At 40.0% G+C, this 19,465-nt stretch overlaps 1 protein-coding gene across 1 annotated transcript in view; it reads right to left on the bottom strand.

Annotated features, from left to right (window-relative positions):
* The window catches only part of LOC111146296 (phospholipid phosphatase related 1), a 109,922-nt gene that overhangs the window by 39,240 nt on the left and 51,217 nt on the right, over positions 1–19,465 (bottom strand). Inside the window, exon 2 of the mRNA XM_022501787.1 lies at positions 2,919–3,107. Coding sequence (XP_022357495.1) covers positions 2,919–3,107 — 189 coding nt within the window. The remainder of the gene's footprint in view (positions 1–2,918; positions 3,108–19,465) is intronic.

Below are 19,465 nucleotides of genomic sequence, written 5' to 3'. Positions count from 1 at the left end.
AAATTCAGAGGCTGGAATTAATGACTGAGTCTGAAGTTTACAAACTTTTAATATATCTTACTTCAATGAGAACTGTGTGAAAGTTTCTGTACCTTCAACAACACAGTGTTTCTTTAAAACATTTGCCAATTTTACAGAAAGGGGGAAATACTGTCCTTGTCAAAATTACTTTTCTTTGATAATGGATAAGTATAGAAATGTTCAGGCACACAGTCAATTTACTGTTTTGTTACTTGTCTATTCTTGTCTTCAGTTTTTATTTGGGGAAGCTCATATTTTAAGGATAAGTAAATATTAAGGATATTTACATTTGAGTCGTATATCCTGTAAACTTTTTGTGGTCTTTTTCTTGGTTAGAAATGCTTATTTTTAGGTAGACAAGTGTATCAATCCTTTTCTATATGCTTGCATCAACTTTCATAAGGGAGATTGTTTTTGCTACTGAGTGTGATTTTGTGGGTGTGCATGCAGACTTTTTAAGTGTTCAAATCTATATTTTTCTTGCTTTGTAATGTGCACTAAAAAGGCTTCCATTTATTTTTAGGCTCTGGGACATTTTATAGAATTATGGATTTTCTATTCCTTGAGAGTTTGAAGAAATTTTTACTACAGCTACATGTCCTCAGTACCATTTTACGAGATAAATTTTAGATATGTTTAATAATTTATTCTGTTTTTATTCACTATTTTGCTTTTCTACATCTTTTTAGGGCATTGTTAGTAAATTATCTTTTTATAAAATATTACCAATTTTATTGAGAAGAAAGCATTTACTGGCAGAGACTTGTAAATACAATTTTTTTTTAAAGTTTTATGTATTTGAGAGAGAGAGTGAGCGAGCGAGAGAGAGAGAGAATGCACACGAGCCAGGGAGGGGCAGAGGGAGAAGCAGACTCCCCACTGAGCAGGGAGCCTGATGTGGGACTTGATCCCAGGTCTCTGGGATCATGACCTGAGCCAAAGACAAACGCTTAACTGCATGAGCCACCCAGCTGCCCTGTAAATACAATATAGACTTTTAAAGGTTCATGTATTTTTGCTTATACATATATACGTATATGTTTTAACTTTTTTTTACTTCTGCCTTTCTTATATTAGACTATCTAGGGGGTTGTACATTTTACTTTTCAAAGAATCAACTCCTGATTTTATTTGTTAATTCTATTTTTTTCTGATTCACTAATTTTTTTTTGTCCTAATTTTTCCTAATCAGTTTCCCTTGCTTTATTTAGGTTTTTTTTTTTTTTTTTTTGGATGGAAAAAAATTTCTCTAATTCCAAGAAGTAATTACAGGAGAACCTAGGCAATGATATATATCCTGGGACTAGGAAGAAGAGAGGAAAATACACTAGTAAGTCAACATATTACTCAGAGAGATGTCTGAATACGTAAGAAAATGATACGCTTCTGAGACAGACATCAGGACATGATTCCGGAGTAAGTCTACTGCCTGCAGTTCCTGGGTTTCTAAGTGGAATCTCATTCTCTTCAGGTACTGGAAGTTGGTCTGTGATTCTGAAAAGGTTGAAAAACAGTTTCCAACCAGGTTCTTTGTTCCCCTACTTCTAAACACTTAGTATATGCCAGACACTGTGTGGAGTTATTCGTACGAACCGTCTTATTAAAATCTCATGAGAGCTCCATGAAATAGGGAGTCCTGTTATCCCTGTTTTATGGTGGGGGGAGGAGAGCAAGAAAGCGATTTGCTGAAAGTCACATAGACAGAATGGGAATCCAGGTGTGTTAGACTGCAGAGCTTGTATTTTTAACCACCCCCAACACACCGCAGTTTTATCACTGCTGACCTTAATTGCTACAGCATAGTCTTATCATTTAAGGGCATGGCGGGGGGGCTTGTAGAGCCAAGGATCAATAATCAAAATGAAATTAAAGTACTATGACTCATTACGCCCATATTCTTTCTCCTCAAAATTCTATTCCATTACTCATCTTAAAGCAAGCAAAACATTTACATAGAAAATACTTGAACTGAATGTCTGAGCCATCAGAATATTTCTCAGCATGACAGTCAATATTTTTATTACCAAAAGAGGGGAGAGGAAGAGGGTAGGGGGGAGAAGGGGGCAGAGCTGGGGGAGGTAGCTCTTAGAAGAGATACGGGGAAATGACAGCGGAGATTTCATCCCAACTAATCTGACTTTGTAGCCTGTTCAGACACAGAAAGGTTTATCTTAAAACACTCACAAAGTCATTTTTAAAACTGAAATTAAAATGTCTAAGGGTTCAAGCCCTTTACTGGATAACACAGATCTGTTGAGTTTATGCTTTTGAAACAGTTTCTTCTGAGAATAGTCCAGCCAATTCTTTTGCCTCATGAGAGAGAAGAATGAAATAAATGAAGGTAAAGTTGCAGCTGAATTGAACGTGATGTAATGTGAACACAGCCAGAGCCACCAAGGATGAATCACAGCAAACTTAGGTCAAGCGATTCTCGCAACAGCCCATCTGGAAGTTCAATCAGGACAGCAGGAGACGCAGGCCCTGGGGAGTCTGTTCCACTCCGATCTGAGTCTTTAAATCAGCGCCAGCATTTACATTCGAGACCTCTCCTGAATACCACCCGCAGCATATTTTTTTTTTCCGGAGAGCACAGCGGCTGCTCTTCACTAAAGTATTAGCCAATCAAGCCTGTTGATTTAGAACATTCCCACTTACTTACAAAATGCATATAGTTATATACATTCAGACACCAAAAAACAAAAGCCACCTATAAAAGACAAGACCTATTTTAATGAGATTTTTTAAAAATGCAGAGTTCCATTCAGGGCTTTGGCTGGAACAGGACACCCCAATAAGGCTGCTGCTGAAAGCCCAGTAAGGGAGAAAAAGGAGAAAAGGAAGACAGGAAATGTTATTTCAGATCTGACAGTAACGAAGGAAGTCTATTCTGTACTTACAATAGCAGTTGGGGTGGCAGCCAGCACACAATAGAGCACCAGAGGGGTGATGAAGCTTTCTTCCTCTGTCCCTGGGTAAGGCTTCATTAAGTCTCCGTCCTGACAGAAGAATCCTTGGATATGCACCTGAAAAGTGTCAGTGCATTCGAAGTAGTAGGCAAGCAGCACTGTCCCAGCCATGATGACAAGCTGAAAATACAGCATGGCCACACAGAGACATTAGCAGGACTTCGGAGCAGCGCTCGCCCCGCAGAACACACTCCCTCCATCACCCCAGCCGCTCTCCTCCTTTTGGTATTGGCAAGTGTGTGCGTGCCTGGCTCAGCATGCTCTGGGCTCGGGGAGTGTGTGCTTGCTTGTCTGCCTTGTAACATCTGTTATAGAAACCTTCCAGAAAATAATGAACAGCTCCCATCGGAAAGGCAGACCACGGCAAGGCTTGGAGGGAGACCCCGCTTCTGCTGGCCACCCTCTCAGAGGACGCTTGGGAGCCAAGGCAGTATTTCCAATTGGGTCAGTGGTGAAAAGTCAAGGGGCAGTGGCATAAGAACTGGCAAGATGTAGATGTGAGAAATTTCATAAAGTATTAGAGATAGACTTACCTTCTTATAAAATATTAGAGGCAGGTAAATCATGAATGAATGAACAAACAGGAAAGCTGAAGCCTAGAAACGTTAAAGCCTAGAACCACACCCTAAATTACTAGCAGGGACAAACACATGGTCCAGGAATCCTAGACCAGGCACAGCTGTCACCTTCTCCAAAAAGGTGCCTTTATTCCAAAATGCTTTCCACCAGTAAATCCAGGGCTTTCCTGGTAATATCTTATCATAGACACAGATCCTTCATAAGGTTTAGATATAAAAGGGGACATACTTAGTCTTTCATTTTGACTCACAAATGTCCCAGATACTCACCAAGGTTTAGATGTAGCCTTTGGGTATGAGAAGTTGAGGGAATATGAAAAAGCCAACATTAGTTTTCTTATTCATATTTGGAAACACTAAAATGCCAAGTAAGATGGTGATAAAGGTAGCTAGGAGACAGGTTTTTGAGGTTATGAAATTACAGAAAATTAAGCTGGAAGAGGTCCTGGAGATCTTCCCATCTAAACCTTTATTTCCTAGATGAGAAGGCAGAGGCCCAGCAAGGGGAACTGAGCACTGCTGAATCATCCAACAGGTTATCTAAACAGGTACTTAGGTTGAGAATCAGCAAAGCAGGGAAACTAAAATAGAGGAAAAAAAATTTTTTTAAAGTGTTGATTTTTTTAAAAAAAGTATCAAAGTAATCATTATGGAAAAAAAATCAGATCTTGGGAGGATGTCTTTGTACGTCATTTATGGCTTAAAATTGTTTTTGTTTGGAAGTACATATGGGGCAATGAGGAGAAAAGAAGGGTTTAGGAAGGCTAAAAAGTAAGAAGTTCTTATTCCAGCCCTGGAATGACTAACCCAATGTCATGACATAGCTAGTTAGTGTAAGTCTGGGACTAGAAACCCACATTTTCTGATCCCCAGGAGAAAAAACAAACAAACAAACAAAAAAACCCAAAAAAACACCTGTATCATGGGATCAAAATTTCACCCTCCACAAAAGCCTGAAGAGTTATGGCGGGGAGGCACAGGCTCAACTCTAATGCAGAGAGGCACTTTTTTACCTGTTTCCTATCCATTTCTTTAGCCCCAGCATTGCAGAGAAGCTCTACACTCTGGCCACTCTCTGAAACCCGACACAGCCTCTACTTGTGATCTTATCCCTGCAGTGCCTCCTCGTTACAGCTGAAAGCATTCAGGAGCTTTGAGCTGTAGTGTGTCTTAAACGTGAACTCCTAACAATTCTGCTAGAAGGGTCTTTGTCCTTGATCTCAACCATTGCCTCCTTTCTTTATCTCCAGGTAGGTCGCAAACCACACTTCCCAAGCACCGCCCTTCAGACATGACTTATCTCTGGTTCTACAAGGACTGTATTCTGCTCTCTGGCCTTTCCTCCCCCTCTCCCCCAGTGGACACAACTTCTGACCATCTCGTCATCTCTGGATACTCCCGTGTGTTTCTCAGTGCCTGACGGTATTTCTCGGTGAATTTACCAAGTGTAAATCACCAGTGCTCGGGTCAGCCCTCTCTGCTTTCTTTTCTTTTTAGCCCCAGAGAGGAGATTTGGATAAGTATGAGAGAGAGGTGCTCCAAAGCTGCCCCTGCTAATGGGTGCTCCTGCTGACAGCTAGTATATCTCCTCGAGGTCACGAAGTTTCTCTTCCTTTCTTATTTCACTGGTCAACTGAGCTGACCTGATGGGAAGGAGCCTAGTCAGGTGACCTGAATGTTTTGGAGCTGAGGAAACACTATGATTTCCACAGTTTGGGGGGCTTTCCCTCTAGGGCTGTCTGTGTCTCCTGCACAGGCCTGATCTGGGATTTCTAGACATCTCCTCCATGTGGCTGGAAACATATTTCTGTCCCATGGCTTCATCAGCCCTTGAGAAACAACTACTTGGAAAACAGGCAGGAAACAGCCACTTGGAGAACAGACGGGATCTACGGGAGCTTTTGAATAAAACAAAAACAAAAATGGCATCTAGCTTCCTCCACCGAGGACAAGTGTCAGATTTTACTGGACACCCCTGTGCTACCACTTCCATTTTAAAATGGGCGGGATGAAAGTAAAGTCCACAAAAGCGAAAATGTACATAGGTAAAAAGACTCACTAGAAAAACGTAGACTAGAAGCTTTTAGAACATAGAACCATCTTAACTTCAAATACATCAAAATCAATACTAATGCCAACAAAAAAGCCAAGGCCAGTATGCCTAAATTTGAAATCTATAGAATAAATCTCGAACAGCTGTCTGGCCAGTTCAATCCCGGAAGCAGCACTGAGAGAGAACAGAATGAATGTGCGAATCAGTCAGTTGCAGGACAGTAAGTAAGGAACAGAGAGCCTCGGAGACTCAGGGTGTTATAGGAAGGTGGGAACTTGGGCAGCCTGGTGGACAGAACTGACCCGGAAGCATAAGTCTACTGACCCTGATCATTCTCCCTGATCAGCCAGAACCCCCGCCTGCCATCTTCAAGTAATGCTCAAACTCCCTGGAGAGTCCCCTGTAACGCCAATGAGACACGTACAGAAGCAAAGCCAGAATAATTCAGATCTTGATTTCTAGGTTTCTTTTCTATGGAACATTCTCTTGGGACCACATATTAAAAAGCAGCTTTGCATTTACTGCAGGAACAGAAACACTGCAGTGGTTCTGCTTCCATGAGCAGAAGAGGTCTGCCTTGCCACTCTGGTGACAGTGCGCGATTAGCCATCAGAGTCCTCCCTCCTTCCTCTCGGTCCTGGGCCATGATCCATCACTGTCTAGGTCTGGGTCGCTGGTGCCAGCTGGCACATTTGCCATCTCTGTTGCCTTCTCCAGCCCCATTTAGGGATGCATGGAGGGAGGCCATAATGTTGGTGTCACATGAGCAGATGGTGAGGCTGTGCCGGACCCAAGTGCTAGTGGAGGGTTGATGATACCGGTGTGAAAGGAGCAATTATGGCTGTTGGGGCGGGGGGAAGGGCCTTACGTACCACGGTTTTTCCTCAGCTTCACTTCCCAAGAATGACAATCTGGTATATAAAAACACATTAAATCCTGACCGTTCCACAAGGATTCAGAAGGCAGAAGCCAGCAATATCTGAAATCCTGCCTCTCAGGGTTGGGATCACTACCCTCCAGTGATTAGAGAAAAGTGAAGGTCACGAAGAGTGATAATGGGGACGGTCACAAAGCTGAGGGTAAGGGCGGAGATGACAGTACACTTTCCTTGGGTCTGTAAAGTCTGGAGCAATTGTGGACATTAATTTATATGACCTGATATAAGCTCAAAGAGTGGGGGAATGGGTAATGATGGTATGACTCAAGACAGCAAGTGAATATGAGTATGTGTGTGTGTGTGGACAAGTGTGTGTACTCATCCAGGAGCCTGGGAGCAGACATGTGAGGTTGGAATGAGAGGACTGGTATCGGGTCTGGAGTGTAAGGGGCATATGTGAAGCTGGGGAAGCCCAGTCTAGGTGATGAACCATCTCTGTTTGCTCAAGACTAAGGGGTTCCTGGGACATGGGACCTTTCAGTGCTCAAACTGAGATCATCCCAAACTAACTGGGGTGCTAGGTCACTCTACCTGAGGCAATGAATGTTTTCCTCCCTAAAGGGTTTTCTCATTCTGGTTTTGCCAGCAGCTATCAAGCCCACTGCAAATTTATCAGTCAACCAACAACTGTTTGTGGTAACTGCCTCTATGTTCAGTCCCAAACTAAGTGCTGTGAAGGTGCAGAATTTGTGATCCGGCTGGGGAGTGCTCATCAACACAAGAACCAGGCGATTGTTGGTAGATCTGTAGGAGGGTGTCAGCTGATCCCCAGCTAGGGGTCATACATGGCTGCCTGTGTCTGGTGAACTGGTAGGGAGGGAGTTGACAGAAGAATAGATAAAGGGCTGATGGATGGAAGAGAAGGGAGTACAAGGGGATGGAGAGGACAGCATGGGGTCTGTTTAGGAGACTGGTTTGAACTAAGCCCCAGGGGTATATGATCAGTTCCAAAGACAGCAGGGATAAAAGAAACTCAGCAGAAGGAGAACTGTATCAGAGCTTAGAGAGTAAGATTCAGTGTGGTTGTGATGCAGAGGTAATGTCTTAGTGAGGACTCCCGGAAATGATACACAAGAAGGACTTGCATGCTTTTCATATTAAGAAAGAGCCAGCTAGGCACGAGTGTCTGTAGCTGCACACAAGGGCTGGGGTGGGAAACCCACAGGTAGGGCGCTAATGGAAGTGTGAACCAAGGTCATAAGCTGGAGGGAAAACATAAGAAAACGGATCATGAGCCCTTGTGAGACCTCCATGGGCACCTTTAGAAGTAAGTGTGACCCTCTGAGAGGGGTTGGAAGTTCTCCACATAAACAACAGAGGTAAGAGCCAAGAAAGAGGAGGAAGAGATGGTGCCGATAAGGGTCAGGATATATATGATGCATTAAGTCCCAGGTACTGTCTAAAAACTTTACATACATTAACTCTGCTTCTGCCCAATGACCCTGCATGGTAGGTATATTATTATTTCCATTTTTCAGGTGATGAAATAGAGGCACAGAGAGACTACATGACTTGCATAATGTCACACAACTCATGGGGTGGACCCAGGATGATGACTAAATATGATGCATTTCTCTCCCCAAACTTAGGTGGCCTGCGGAAAATCAAGTCACAAATGTCAGCATGACATTAAGCGGTAGACTGGGTACTACAGACTTGAGTGGTTTATTCAAATGTTTTCTAGTGTCAGTTTCCTTATTTGTAGGAAAGTTAATAACTAACTCATAAATATGCAATGAAGCATGTTTATATATTCTCATTTTGTTCCAAAAAGGAGTTTTATCAACTCCATCAAATAAAGTTAGTGAGCATTGGTGAGAAGTTGGAACAAAAGAAGAAAGGACATAAGTAAGGAGACAGAATTCCATCCTGGAGTATAAGTTTTCTAATAGTCAATACAATAGGGAAATGCTGGTCAGTTGCACATTTCACAGTATCTGTAAGATAAAACTAACCAATGGATAAAGATAGGTAGAATCTTTCTAATATAGTAACTGGACTGGAATTCTTCCTAGGTTCTTATAAAAGGTGTGGTGTGATAAATAAGGGCTCAATGTGGAGTACAATGGTGCTGTTTCTCATATGGGACTCCATGTCAATACTTTTTTTTTTTTTAAGATGTATTTATTTATTTGGGGGGGTGCGAGCACGGGGAGGGGCAGAAGGAGAGAGAGAGAATCTCAAGCAGACACCCCCCCTGAGCTCGAAGCCTGATGTGGCACCAACCTCGCGGCTCCAAGACCATGACCTGAGTGCAAAATCAAGAGTTGGAGGCTTAACTGACTGAGCCACCCACATGTCCCTTCCCCTGTCAATTCTTAACATAGGCTGATGACATCACATCAAAGCAAAATGCACAAAAACAATACTGTGGGACAGAATTGAGGAGGTGGGTGTTATGGTTCAGTCTAGGTTGATACTAGAGAGATAGCACTCTAAAGACTTAGAGTGTGGGACACATTTCCTGGGTTGGAAATTCACTCTGCTGCTTTTTAGGCATGGGATTTAAAATCTTGTGCTTCAGTTTCTCCATTTGAAAAATGGGGTAGCACAAGAATGGTATATTAAACTGTATATTAACTGTGTATTTAAAGCACTGTCTGACTAGGAAGAATGAACCAGACTACATATACTTCAAGTACTCCTTCCCAGATATTGTTTCTCTCAGCTTAGGTTTTTTAGAAACTATTAGGTGGCAGTCAATTGGAGACTATTTTCTAGTAAGTAACCTGCTAGTGAAATACAGACCTGTATTTTTTTTTACTGATTTAATTGTTGAATATACTTACATGTTATTATTAGATAGTGGAAGAACTTTAATCAGGCTCATCTCTGTAGGACAAGTCCCTTAACTTCTCCACATCCCAGTTCTTATGTGAGAAAAATTTTAGCTACTTTTCAAGGTTGTAATGAGAATTGAGGATATTGTACATAAACATCAACAACAGTATTTGGGGACATAGTAAATGCTTAGTAAACAGTATCTCTAGTTATTATTATACTCATTTAGTATCACTGACTCTTAATATGTCCCTTAGTATGGTGGTTTTCCAAACTGCAGGTCTTAAACCATTATTGGGTTATGAAACAAATGTACACAACTTCGGAGTTCAACTAGAATTCCTTTAGTGGAAGAGAACAGAATAGAATTGCATATATCAGAGAGTTTCACACATAGTAAGAGCAAGTGTTTTTATGTGACACTTGTTTAGTATATAACATACAGGCAGAGGAAGTGTGTATAATATAGTATGAAATGTATTTCTTACTGAGAGTAAAACAAAAATCCTTCAATGAAGCATGATTTTATTTGATACTTATCTGATAGTGTGCAAGTTCCTTATACTTAAAAGTGACTAATACACACAGGTTCAAATCCCAAATCCACTGATTACCACTGTATGACTTTGAATCAATTACATAACCTATCTATTCCTTAGTTTCCTCACCTGTGAAATGGGTAACTCACTCCTTACATGAGAAATGAGTTCTCTTTGGAATGGTATGAGAACTATATGATTTAGGATATCAAAACCACTTATCAGGTACTCAACAACTGTTAGCTATTTTTTTATTAAAACTTGAGTAGAATATAAATTTTTTCCTGAATAAGCAACAAATACCACATGCACCAAAGTATGTAAGAGAATATAAAATCATCACATTAGCCAGGACTGAATAATCAGATAGTTTTTCCATCTACAAAATATGGTTCTTGATAAATATTGTATTTCTACAAATATGAGTTTTTCTACAAATATGAGCCATGTAACTATTCTCAGTTTGCTATTTGCAAACAATACTATCTCTTAAGATATGAAGGAGTAAAAATAAAATTATTAAGCCATTAGTTAATTCTCCTTTGTCAGTATATTTGATCCTTATTTGGCCTTTATAGTTCATATTTTCTGAGAGAATTTTTGAAAAATTTATTTTACTGTGGTAAGAACATAAGATGAGATCAAACCCCTTGACAAATACATAAGCATGCTATATGGTATTACTGGTCACAGGTGTAATGTACATCAGATTTTTTTTAGCTTATTCATCTTACTTAATTGAAACTGAAACTATGCCTTTTGATGAATAATTCTCCATTTCCCTCCTCAGACCTGTGTTTTTTAATTAATAGGCAATTAAGCTGTGGTTAAGAATAACATTCTCTTGTGAAATCTGGAAAACTTACAATAGACCAGTGTATGTAGGTGAACTCGCCCCCCTTCTTTAATGAGAACAAAGGTATACCCATAGGCAAGAATATGTGGATGAAATGAGGTTGTTCAGTCATTCAACTAATATTTATTGAGTGCCTACTATGTGCAGGCATTGGGGGCATTCACCTGCTAACAAAATTGAATAACCAATAATAAGACTGTTAACCAAACAGACATGATCTTTGGACATGTGGGGCTTTCTGTGGGGGAGACAGATATTATAGAGGCAATCCCAAATAAAGGATAGTAAGGACTCATTGATTAGCCATGTAACAAGCTGTATAACTTGAAATGCATTATCTTACATGATACTCATGCCTCACTGTGAGATACTGGGTTACCCTCATTAAAAGATGAGAAAATTTAAAAAAAGAGAAGAAAATTAATTAAAGCTCACAGACCTAGTGAATGGTGGAGTCAGGATTTGAACCTCTGGTGCCATGTAACCATTCTTTTATACTTTAAACCTGCAGTTAGCATAATGAGATAATGTCTGTAAAATGCTTAGCACATGGTAAGTGTTTAATCCTTTCTCTTGTTCTTTGAGTGCTATAGGCTTATTCTTTCCTTTTTTAAAAAAATTTTTATTTAAACTCGTTAGTTAACATACTGTATATTAGTCTCATGTGTACAATATAGTGACTCAACACTTTCATACAACATGCTTGTTCTTTTCAATGCTTTTTTACATGGCATTGGGGTAAGATGGGGGTTACCTGAGCCCTCCCCCCCCACCACCTCTCTCCTTTCTTAGTATTTAAAACCACTACTTTCTCCTGTCTCTGACCATTCTTTCCTGGACTGCTTTTACTTCCTTTTTACTGTGCTTGGTTTGTAAACAGTAGTACCCTCCTAGGATCTATCCTTGCCCCTCCTTTCCATGCTCTCTTCTTGGGAGATCACATCTCTTTCTATGGATTCTACTCTTTATTTATTTATTTATTTGACAGACAGAGATCACAAGTAGGCAGAGAGGCAGGCAGAGAGAGAAGGGAAAGCAGGCCCCCCGCCGAGCAGAGAGCCCTATGTGGGGCTTGATCCCAGGACCCTGGGATCACGAACAGAGCCTAAGGCAGAGGCTTTAACCCACTGAGCCACCCAGGCACCCTTCTATGGATTCTACTCTTATGTTGATTCTATCGACCCTTCCTATCACCACTCTTGGCCCCCCTGCACACTCCCCTGACCACCAACCTTGTGGTCCACAGATGGTCGTTAAGTCTGAAATGGAGTTTGGCATTTCTCCTCCCCTTCACCTGCCACTTTTCTTGAGTTTCTCTATCCTGGTAAATTAATCAATACCTTCTCAGTCACCCGCATTAGAATTATCAACATTATTCCAGACCATTCTACCTTCACCCTTTTCACTCCTCCTCATGCCATCCTTGGTTAGTTGTCAGGTCTTTCTTACTACACTGCCCCTCCTATTTATCGTATTTTTGTTCTGCCAGCTGCCATGTTCTTATTCAGGGCCCCATACTCCGCCAAGTACACTTCTGAAATCTTGTCCCACCTGCTCTTGTTGCCTTTGGGATCTCAGCCCCTTCGTGCCATCACCTACTTTGCTGCTAAAGAGTTATGATCCTAAGACACATATGATTGTGTCTTTCTACTCCTCCCAAATCTTCAGTGATAGCTATTTCAGGTAAATTAAGCAATTTTCTCTCTGTCGTACACCTTGGGCTTTGTCCTACCCATGTTTTGGTAATGGAGAGAAGAAGCCTATCATTTGACTAGAGAACAAGCCAGTAAACCTCATCAGGCATTACTCCTCAGTTAGGAGAAAATACACAGGTCTTCCTCTCAGTCCAGGCTGCTTAGGCCTTCCTGCCTGGCCACTCTTTAAAGAACAGATATAAATATAACATTCTTGTCTTTTTTGTCCCCCCATTTCTATCCTCTAGCATCAAATTTGTTATTTATTGGTGAATAATATGGAGAAATGTCAAGTGTATAATATTCTCGGTAGATACACAATTACACTAAGGAAAGGATAATTATTAAGTCTAAGTTAAGCTAAATTGGGCCACAGAATTTTCTCTTTGATCTTCTGCCATTAAGGACTTTTAAAAATTCAATGACATGGATGAATATAACAACACAAAATTGGCAAGCACAGCTAATATCAGAGAAAGCAGAATAAAAATTCAAAATGATTTTGTCATTTGAGAACATTCATTAGTGATAAATGTAAAGTTCTACAGCAAGGCTTTGAATGACTTCGGGGGCTGGTGGATGGGAAGGCTCAGAACTCTGGCCTGAGAAGCTCACCAACCTTGCCCTTTACTGGCCCTGCACTTCCCCAGGCTGCCTCAGGCCTCTGGGTTGGGGTGGCGGGGGTGGGGGGCAGGGAGGAGGCCAAAACTCAATGATGTTAAATGTGTAAGAAAGTGAGAGTGATGACCTGAGGAGTCAAGAGAAGGCTTCGAGGAGAAAGTTCTGGATGACTTTGATCTGCATTTTATTTATTACCTACTTAAGAGAAGGTAAGAGGTAGATGGAAGCAGTGTATAAATGGTCTCTATGGTCTAAAACTCCACAGTCCTACTACCTCCTTTGTTAAAGTAAACTAAGTTGATTTGAGTGCTAGTCTCAAGCTTCTCAGCAGAAGCATTGTAAGTCAGCAGACAATTACTGAATACCAACTATGTGTTAAACCTATCAGCTAGTGGTAGGAATGTAGGAAGGAAAGAGTTCTTCATTTTACCAGGATATGAGCAAGTGGCCAAATGATAGGTGTTTAACACTGGTTAGTTGTTATAATTGGAGGACAGATGGATGGGTGGACGGATGGAAGGATAAATGTGTGGAAGGATGGAAGGGAGGATGGATGGATGTTATGATGAAATCAAGAAGAGAATATTAACTATGACAGACATAGGATGAGACAGGGAAGGATTATGTCAGCAGTGATGTCTGAGCTGGTTATATGGTATTATAGAAGTTTATGGCCTTTGGAGCTTAAAGACTACTAAATGCACCATTTGCTACCTGTATGGCTTCAGGTAATATATAAAATCTCTCTGAATCTCAGTTCCTTCATATGTAAAATGGATATAGTAATGATATAAAACACATAAATGTGAAAAGTAATATATGTAAAAAATACTGTTTTAACTCATGGCTTACAAGGTACTTGCTGATAAAGGGGAGTTCTTGGCCATCCTCAGCCTTCCCAAAACAGAATAAACAACAGAACCTGTTAACTGGAAAACCTAAAATCAATTACATAAAATCAATTGGCCAATCAGAAACTCAACAAAATTTAAACTGTTACCCAGCATATCAATATGTAGGGGGCCTACAGTCCTGTAGGAGAAGGGTAGGCAAACAAAATCCTGGTCTGCTTACTTCTCAAAGATGACACAGAAGATTGGAGAAAGGAGACAGAAACTGTGTTCAACTTCTTCTTAGTTGAGAACCAAAGGGAGGTGGCACTGGGAGCCATCATATTCTCATGATGCAAAAGAGGATCAAAAAGGAGCGGGGACCATAATTTGGAGATGAAGACCTAACTTTTGGTGTTTGTTCTGTCACTGACTTTGTAATCCTAGATGCATGGCTCTAGCTTCTCTAATCCTCTGACCCGCATGAGGGGAAATACCCTAATGGGAATGAGACAACATGAGAAATGGGATCAAATGAGAAGACCTGGAGAAACTCTTTGCAGATGGCAAAGGATTATCCAATATATAAAGGACCTTATAATATTATACATACTATGCAAATATATAATAAATGATTAAGTCAGCAAAAATAAATCAGGCCAATATAAGAGATAAACAGTCAAAACTAGGCTTAAGAGGTACAAATGTTTATATTACTGAGATTTCCTTCAGTTTGAGCATACTGACGCCCATAGCCTAATTCTGCTTTATGCCAAAGGATGGTGACTTTAAGCCTGGGAGAGGCTGAACCAAGATCAATCTTCACTCTTCTTTCTCTTCATTTTATTGCAGCAGGCAGAATTCTGCTGAGACTTCTGCACCCTAGTGTTCATGCTTGGTATGATCCTCTTTGTGTGGGTAAAACCTATGAATATAACGGAATGCTATTCCTTGATTATGGTATATTATATAGCAAAGGTGTAGGAACTATAATGATGTGATTAAGGTCCCTGATTATTACCGTTAGGTTAATAAAAGAGAGAAATTATCCTGGGCAGGCCTGACCTACTAATCACTTGAGACCTTTAAATGAAATTATGAGATTTGAAGCAGTAGAAACACCTTGTTGGCAAACTACCATATTGTGGAGAGGTCCACGTAGCCAGGAACGATGGGCTGACTCTAGGGACGGAGGATCTCAGCCCTACAGGAACTGAATTCTGCCAGCAACTAGTGAGCTTGAAAGAAGACCCTAGGCCTCAGATGAGATTACAGTCCCAGCTGACACCTGGACACCTTGACACCTTGAGCAGAAGACCCCCCACTAACTCACACACAGACTCTAACCCACAGAAAGCACAAGATAAGTTTGTGTGTTTTTAAGTGGCTATGTGTGTGGCAATTTGTTAAATAACACAGAAAAATAAAATAAGGGGGGAAGCTCTCTAGTAACCACTATGAACAGGTCAGCCCCATGGGGGATGTTCTAGCAGATGAGCAGAATTGAAGCTTTTATGCTTTCACTGAATCTCCTTCATAAACCCCAGAACCTGGAGCTGCCTTTCTTCTGCTAAGGCAGAAGTTCCTGAGCTTCTCCACACCAGGGTCCTCTAAGTATTTTCCTCCTATGGGCCCTAAAATTGAAATGTGTTGTTTATTTAATAGATTGCATATATTTACTCTGGAGTAATTAATTTGATTTCTAATTTTAATTAAGTAATTGCTCTTGAATTAAATATAAGTGCAGAGATTCTGACTGGTATGAAATGAACAGAGTAACCAAATCAATTTGTGATTTTATCTCAAACCAGAAAAAACAGACACTTTGGTTATTCCTTTGAGGCTTAACATGGATAAATGTATATTTCACTTCTACTCAAGCTTTTTGAAAGACAGAAAATATCTCACTGCCCCTAACAGTTGACATCATTCCCTGGCTAGAGAGAACTCGACTAAGAGTAGATACTTGGCTCAAGGTAGGCCCATGAACTTCTCTCTTAAGAATTAGAAGTGACAGTCACAGACTCTGTGTGTCTTTGTTGACCACTTGAACTCAGGACATAGAAGTTCTGGAGCTACAGTGCTGCCTTGTGTGGCTGTCTGCATGTGGGAGACCTGTGAGAGTTAATGGAGAGATCTACATAGAGAAGAATGAAGTGCAAAGTCAAGAGTCCATAAGGCCTGGAGAGAATGGATAATTTTGCTTTTGATGGTTTTTTAGTTTCTTATTTTAGTTTATGCTGTGGCCAGTCTATGCCTCCTGAGTTTCATAGGATTCACTTAAATCCTTATTAAAAATTTTGTTTTCAGCCTCCCATAGAGCAATGGGTTTTCTGTTATGGGAAAGTTACAGAGTTTGGAGTTACAGGACTCCAAAGAGTCATGGCCAAAACAACCTACCCTGTTGTGAAAGGAATGGAGCTTCTGCTCCAAGGTCACAAATATTTTTGGATTCAACTGTCTCAGTTCCTGACTTCCTTATAGGAATGAGCACCATTGGGTAAGCTACAAGAATAAGAAGTGGCTATTAGAATGCCAGTCTTTAGATACGGAAGGCATTACTTTCCTCTTGTGGGAGAAGGGGAGAATGGTGCAGAAATGAGAAGAAATTATGAGTTTTCGGTGTGTCTTCTACTCCAATCAAAAACACTGAAGAAAATCTTTGGAAATATGATTGTTCAAGCATCAATAGAGTGAGCCCTTCTCAAAGGAATGAAGGCTTAGGTCATTTCGGACAGTCGAGCATATGAAGCAGACTTATTAACTGAATAAGTATGTCTAAGGGAGTGTGAGTGGAAGTAGGGGAAGAAAATCTTATTAATCTGTGAGGATGAGGACTTCTTAATTTTTAAAGAGCCAATTGAAGAAACTACATTCATACTATAATTTCAAAAGGAAAAGTAATTTTCTTGCCATCTTTAAAACTTCTCTCATTAATAATCAACAGAACTTTTTGGTAAAAGAGATATGGACTTGATCAGCAGGCATAGCCACTGTAGGAGCAAAACCTGGTGTCACAGGTGTATGCACGCCCCCAGGATCTGAATCACCATCATGGCAGCCTTTGCTTTTTCAGTGAGCACGGACTTAGCCTTGGGGAGACTGGGTTGACATTCAGCCTAGAGAATAGCTTTCTAATTTGTCCTAACTAATCATCTTGAGTCTTGGACCTCCTCTTAAGAAAAAAGAGGACTTTTTTCTTACTTCCTTTGGTCTATCCATACCATAATAACATCAAAATCCTAATGTATGATGTTTCAAGTAATGGTAACTTACTTAGGGGTTTCAACAACAGAATCCATTTAATCTCAGGAAAATAGGGTAGGATTTAAGCCCAACAAAAGAAATTTGCCCAGACATTATGGATCTTTCTATAATAGGATTGGGTTCTATGGGTCTTCAAGGTAGATTCTGATTCTCTACTTTTCTATATTTGGGGATGGAGGCATGGAATATGTTTTTCATCATTAGGACTACTTTGATGCAGGGTGTTAGGTGCAGAGGGCTTTATAAAGAACCCAGAAGTGGATGGACAGTACACACCAAAACTCCTGAAATTGCTCTGGAAGTCCTCCTTGACCACCTCTGCAGTGTGATGAGATTGCTCCTGTGCAGATCTCATACGATCCCAACACTTAGGACACTGCATGGTCATCCTCTGTTTCCCTGTGTCTCCCACCACCAAGCAGTGAGGCCCTAAGGGAAAGGTAGCCCCAGCTTAGCACAGGGACATAATAGGTATTTAAAAGATGTCACTTGATTGAATGGATAAAATTCTACAGTTGGTTTTACTCATAGCAACCCTGTCATTTGTTCAAGGAACATATCACCTGAATCTTTTTGGGATGGTTTATTAGTATATTGGTTAAAACTAAGTTTTAGATATAAATCAATGTGCTCTGAACAGTGATCTCTGGTATGGAAGATGTTAATAAGTACTTCGGAAAGACGGAGGAAGGGCAAGAGATCTGTGGTCAAATAAAGTTGTAATTACTTTGCTCTAAAAAAAAGATTTTCATGGACCTTTTGTTTTTATGGTTTTAAAAGGATGACAGAGATATAATAAGTTGCTACTTAAATATTGAAATCATACTGTAATCTGTAACATCTTAAATAAAATCACACAATTTTTTTAAATAAAAAAATTATTGTGAATTCCTGTTTGTTATTTAAATTCCGGATCTACTTTGGAAAAAAGGCACTGGAAAATGATTTTATGAGGTTAAATCAGAATAGAAACAAGACACTAACACTGAATTTTCTGCATATTATGTAAAACAAATATTGAAGATTCCAACTAGGAAAAAAAAAACAACTAAGGAAAGTAGAGCTTCCTATGTTTGCTTTCAAATAATTTTATTTTTTTATTTTTATTTTTTTTAATAATTTTTTTTTTAATTTATTTATTTGACAGACAGAGATCACAAGCAGGCAGAGAGGCAGGCAGAGAGAGAGGAGGAAGCAGGCTCCTTGCCGAGCAGAGAGCCCGATGCGGGGCTCGATCCCAGGACCCTGAGATCATGACCTGAGCCGAAGGCAGCGGCATAACCCACTGAGCCACCCAGGCGCCCCTGCTTTCAAATAATTTTAAGCCAAAATACTTAAGATACCATTTTAATTTCCCTACCAGAAAGGAACATGATTCTTCTTTCTCCATATGCAATGCTAAGTTACTTGGGAATTAGGCAAATGAGAAGAAAAGGAAAAACACTCTTAAATCAACCAGTTTGTTTTTCTTTCTAATTAAAACAGGTAAATCTCAACATGGCAAAAGATTTATAGGTTTTCATTTCCTTTAAAAATTACTGGGTAGGGATTTTCCTTGTCTCCGTTAAAATTAATGAATAAATTGCCTCTAACAGAGTGCCTCTCCCAAAGACATTACAAGATCTTGCATAAACGAACACAGACTTGAATCTTCCCTCAAACTCCTGGCGGCTGTCAGATCGCACACAGGTGCTCCGGGCTGCACCTGCTTCACTCTGGCTTCGTCTCAGTGAAGCCACTTACCCTAGTGAAAGCAATCAGGTGAGCATCTAGGTTCATCTAGCTTACCAGATGCTTCCCATCATGAAGAAATGTTTTGCATTGATGGAAATGTTCTATATCTGTACTCCCAGTATGTTAGCCACTTAGGGATATGTGGCTATCAAACCCTTGAGATATGGTGACTGCAACTGAAGAACAGAACTTAAAAATTTTATCTCATCTTAATTTATTTAAATTTAATACCTATTCATGGCTAGTGGCTGCATATTGGATAGTATGTGATGGCTATGCATTAGCATGGTGGTACCATTAGTCAAGCATAAATCTGAACCTTTAAAAAATTATAAAACACTCTAATTCATAAGGGTATAAATTGAAAAATGTGTCATCAATGTTTTACTCACTAGAAATTAATCATTGTTAATATATGAAGTGTATTTATTCTTTTAGATGTTTTCTTTCTCTCCAGGCATATAAACATACACACTCATAAGTAGATTAAAAAATATATGAAGTAGAACCACACTACACATGCTGTTCCACAACCTGTATTTCTCTTAAGATGTTTTTTTTTTAAGATTTTATTTATTTATTTGACAG

Source organism: Enhydra lutris, unplaced genomic scaffold (assembly GCF_002288905.1).
Source record: "Enhydra lutris kenyoni isolate GAN:26980312 unplaced genomic scaffold, ASM228890v2 scaffoldscaffold13, whole genome shotgun sequence".
NCBI lineage: Eukaryota > Metazoa > Chordata > Mammalia > Carnivora > Mustelidae > Enhydra > Enhydra lutris.
Note: the sequence above shows the minus strand (reverse complement) of the source record. Positions and strands in the feature narration are given on the sequence as shown.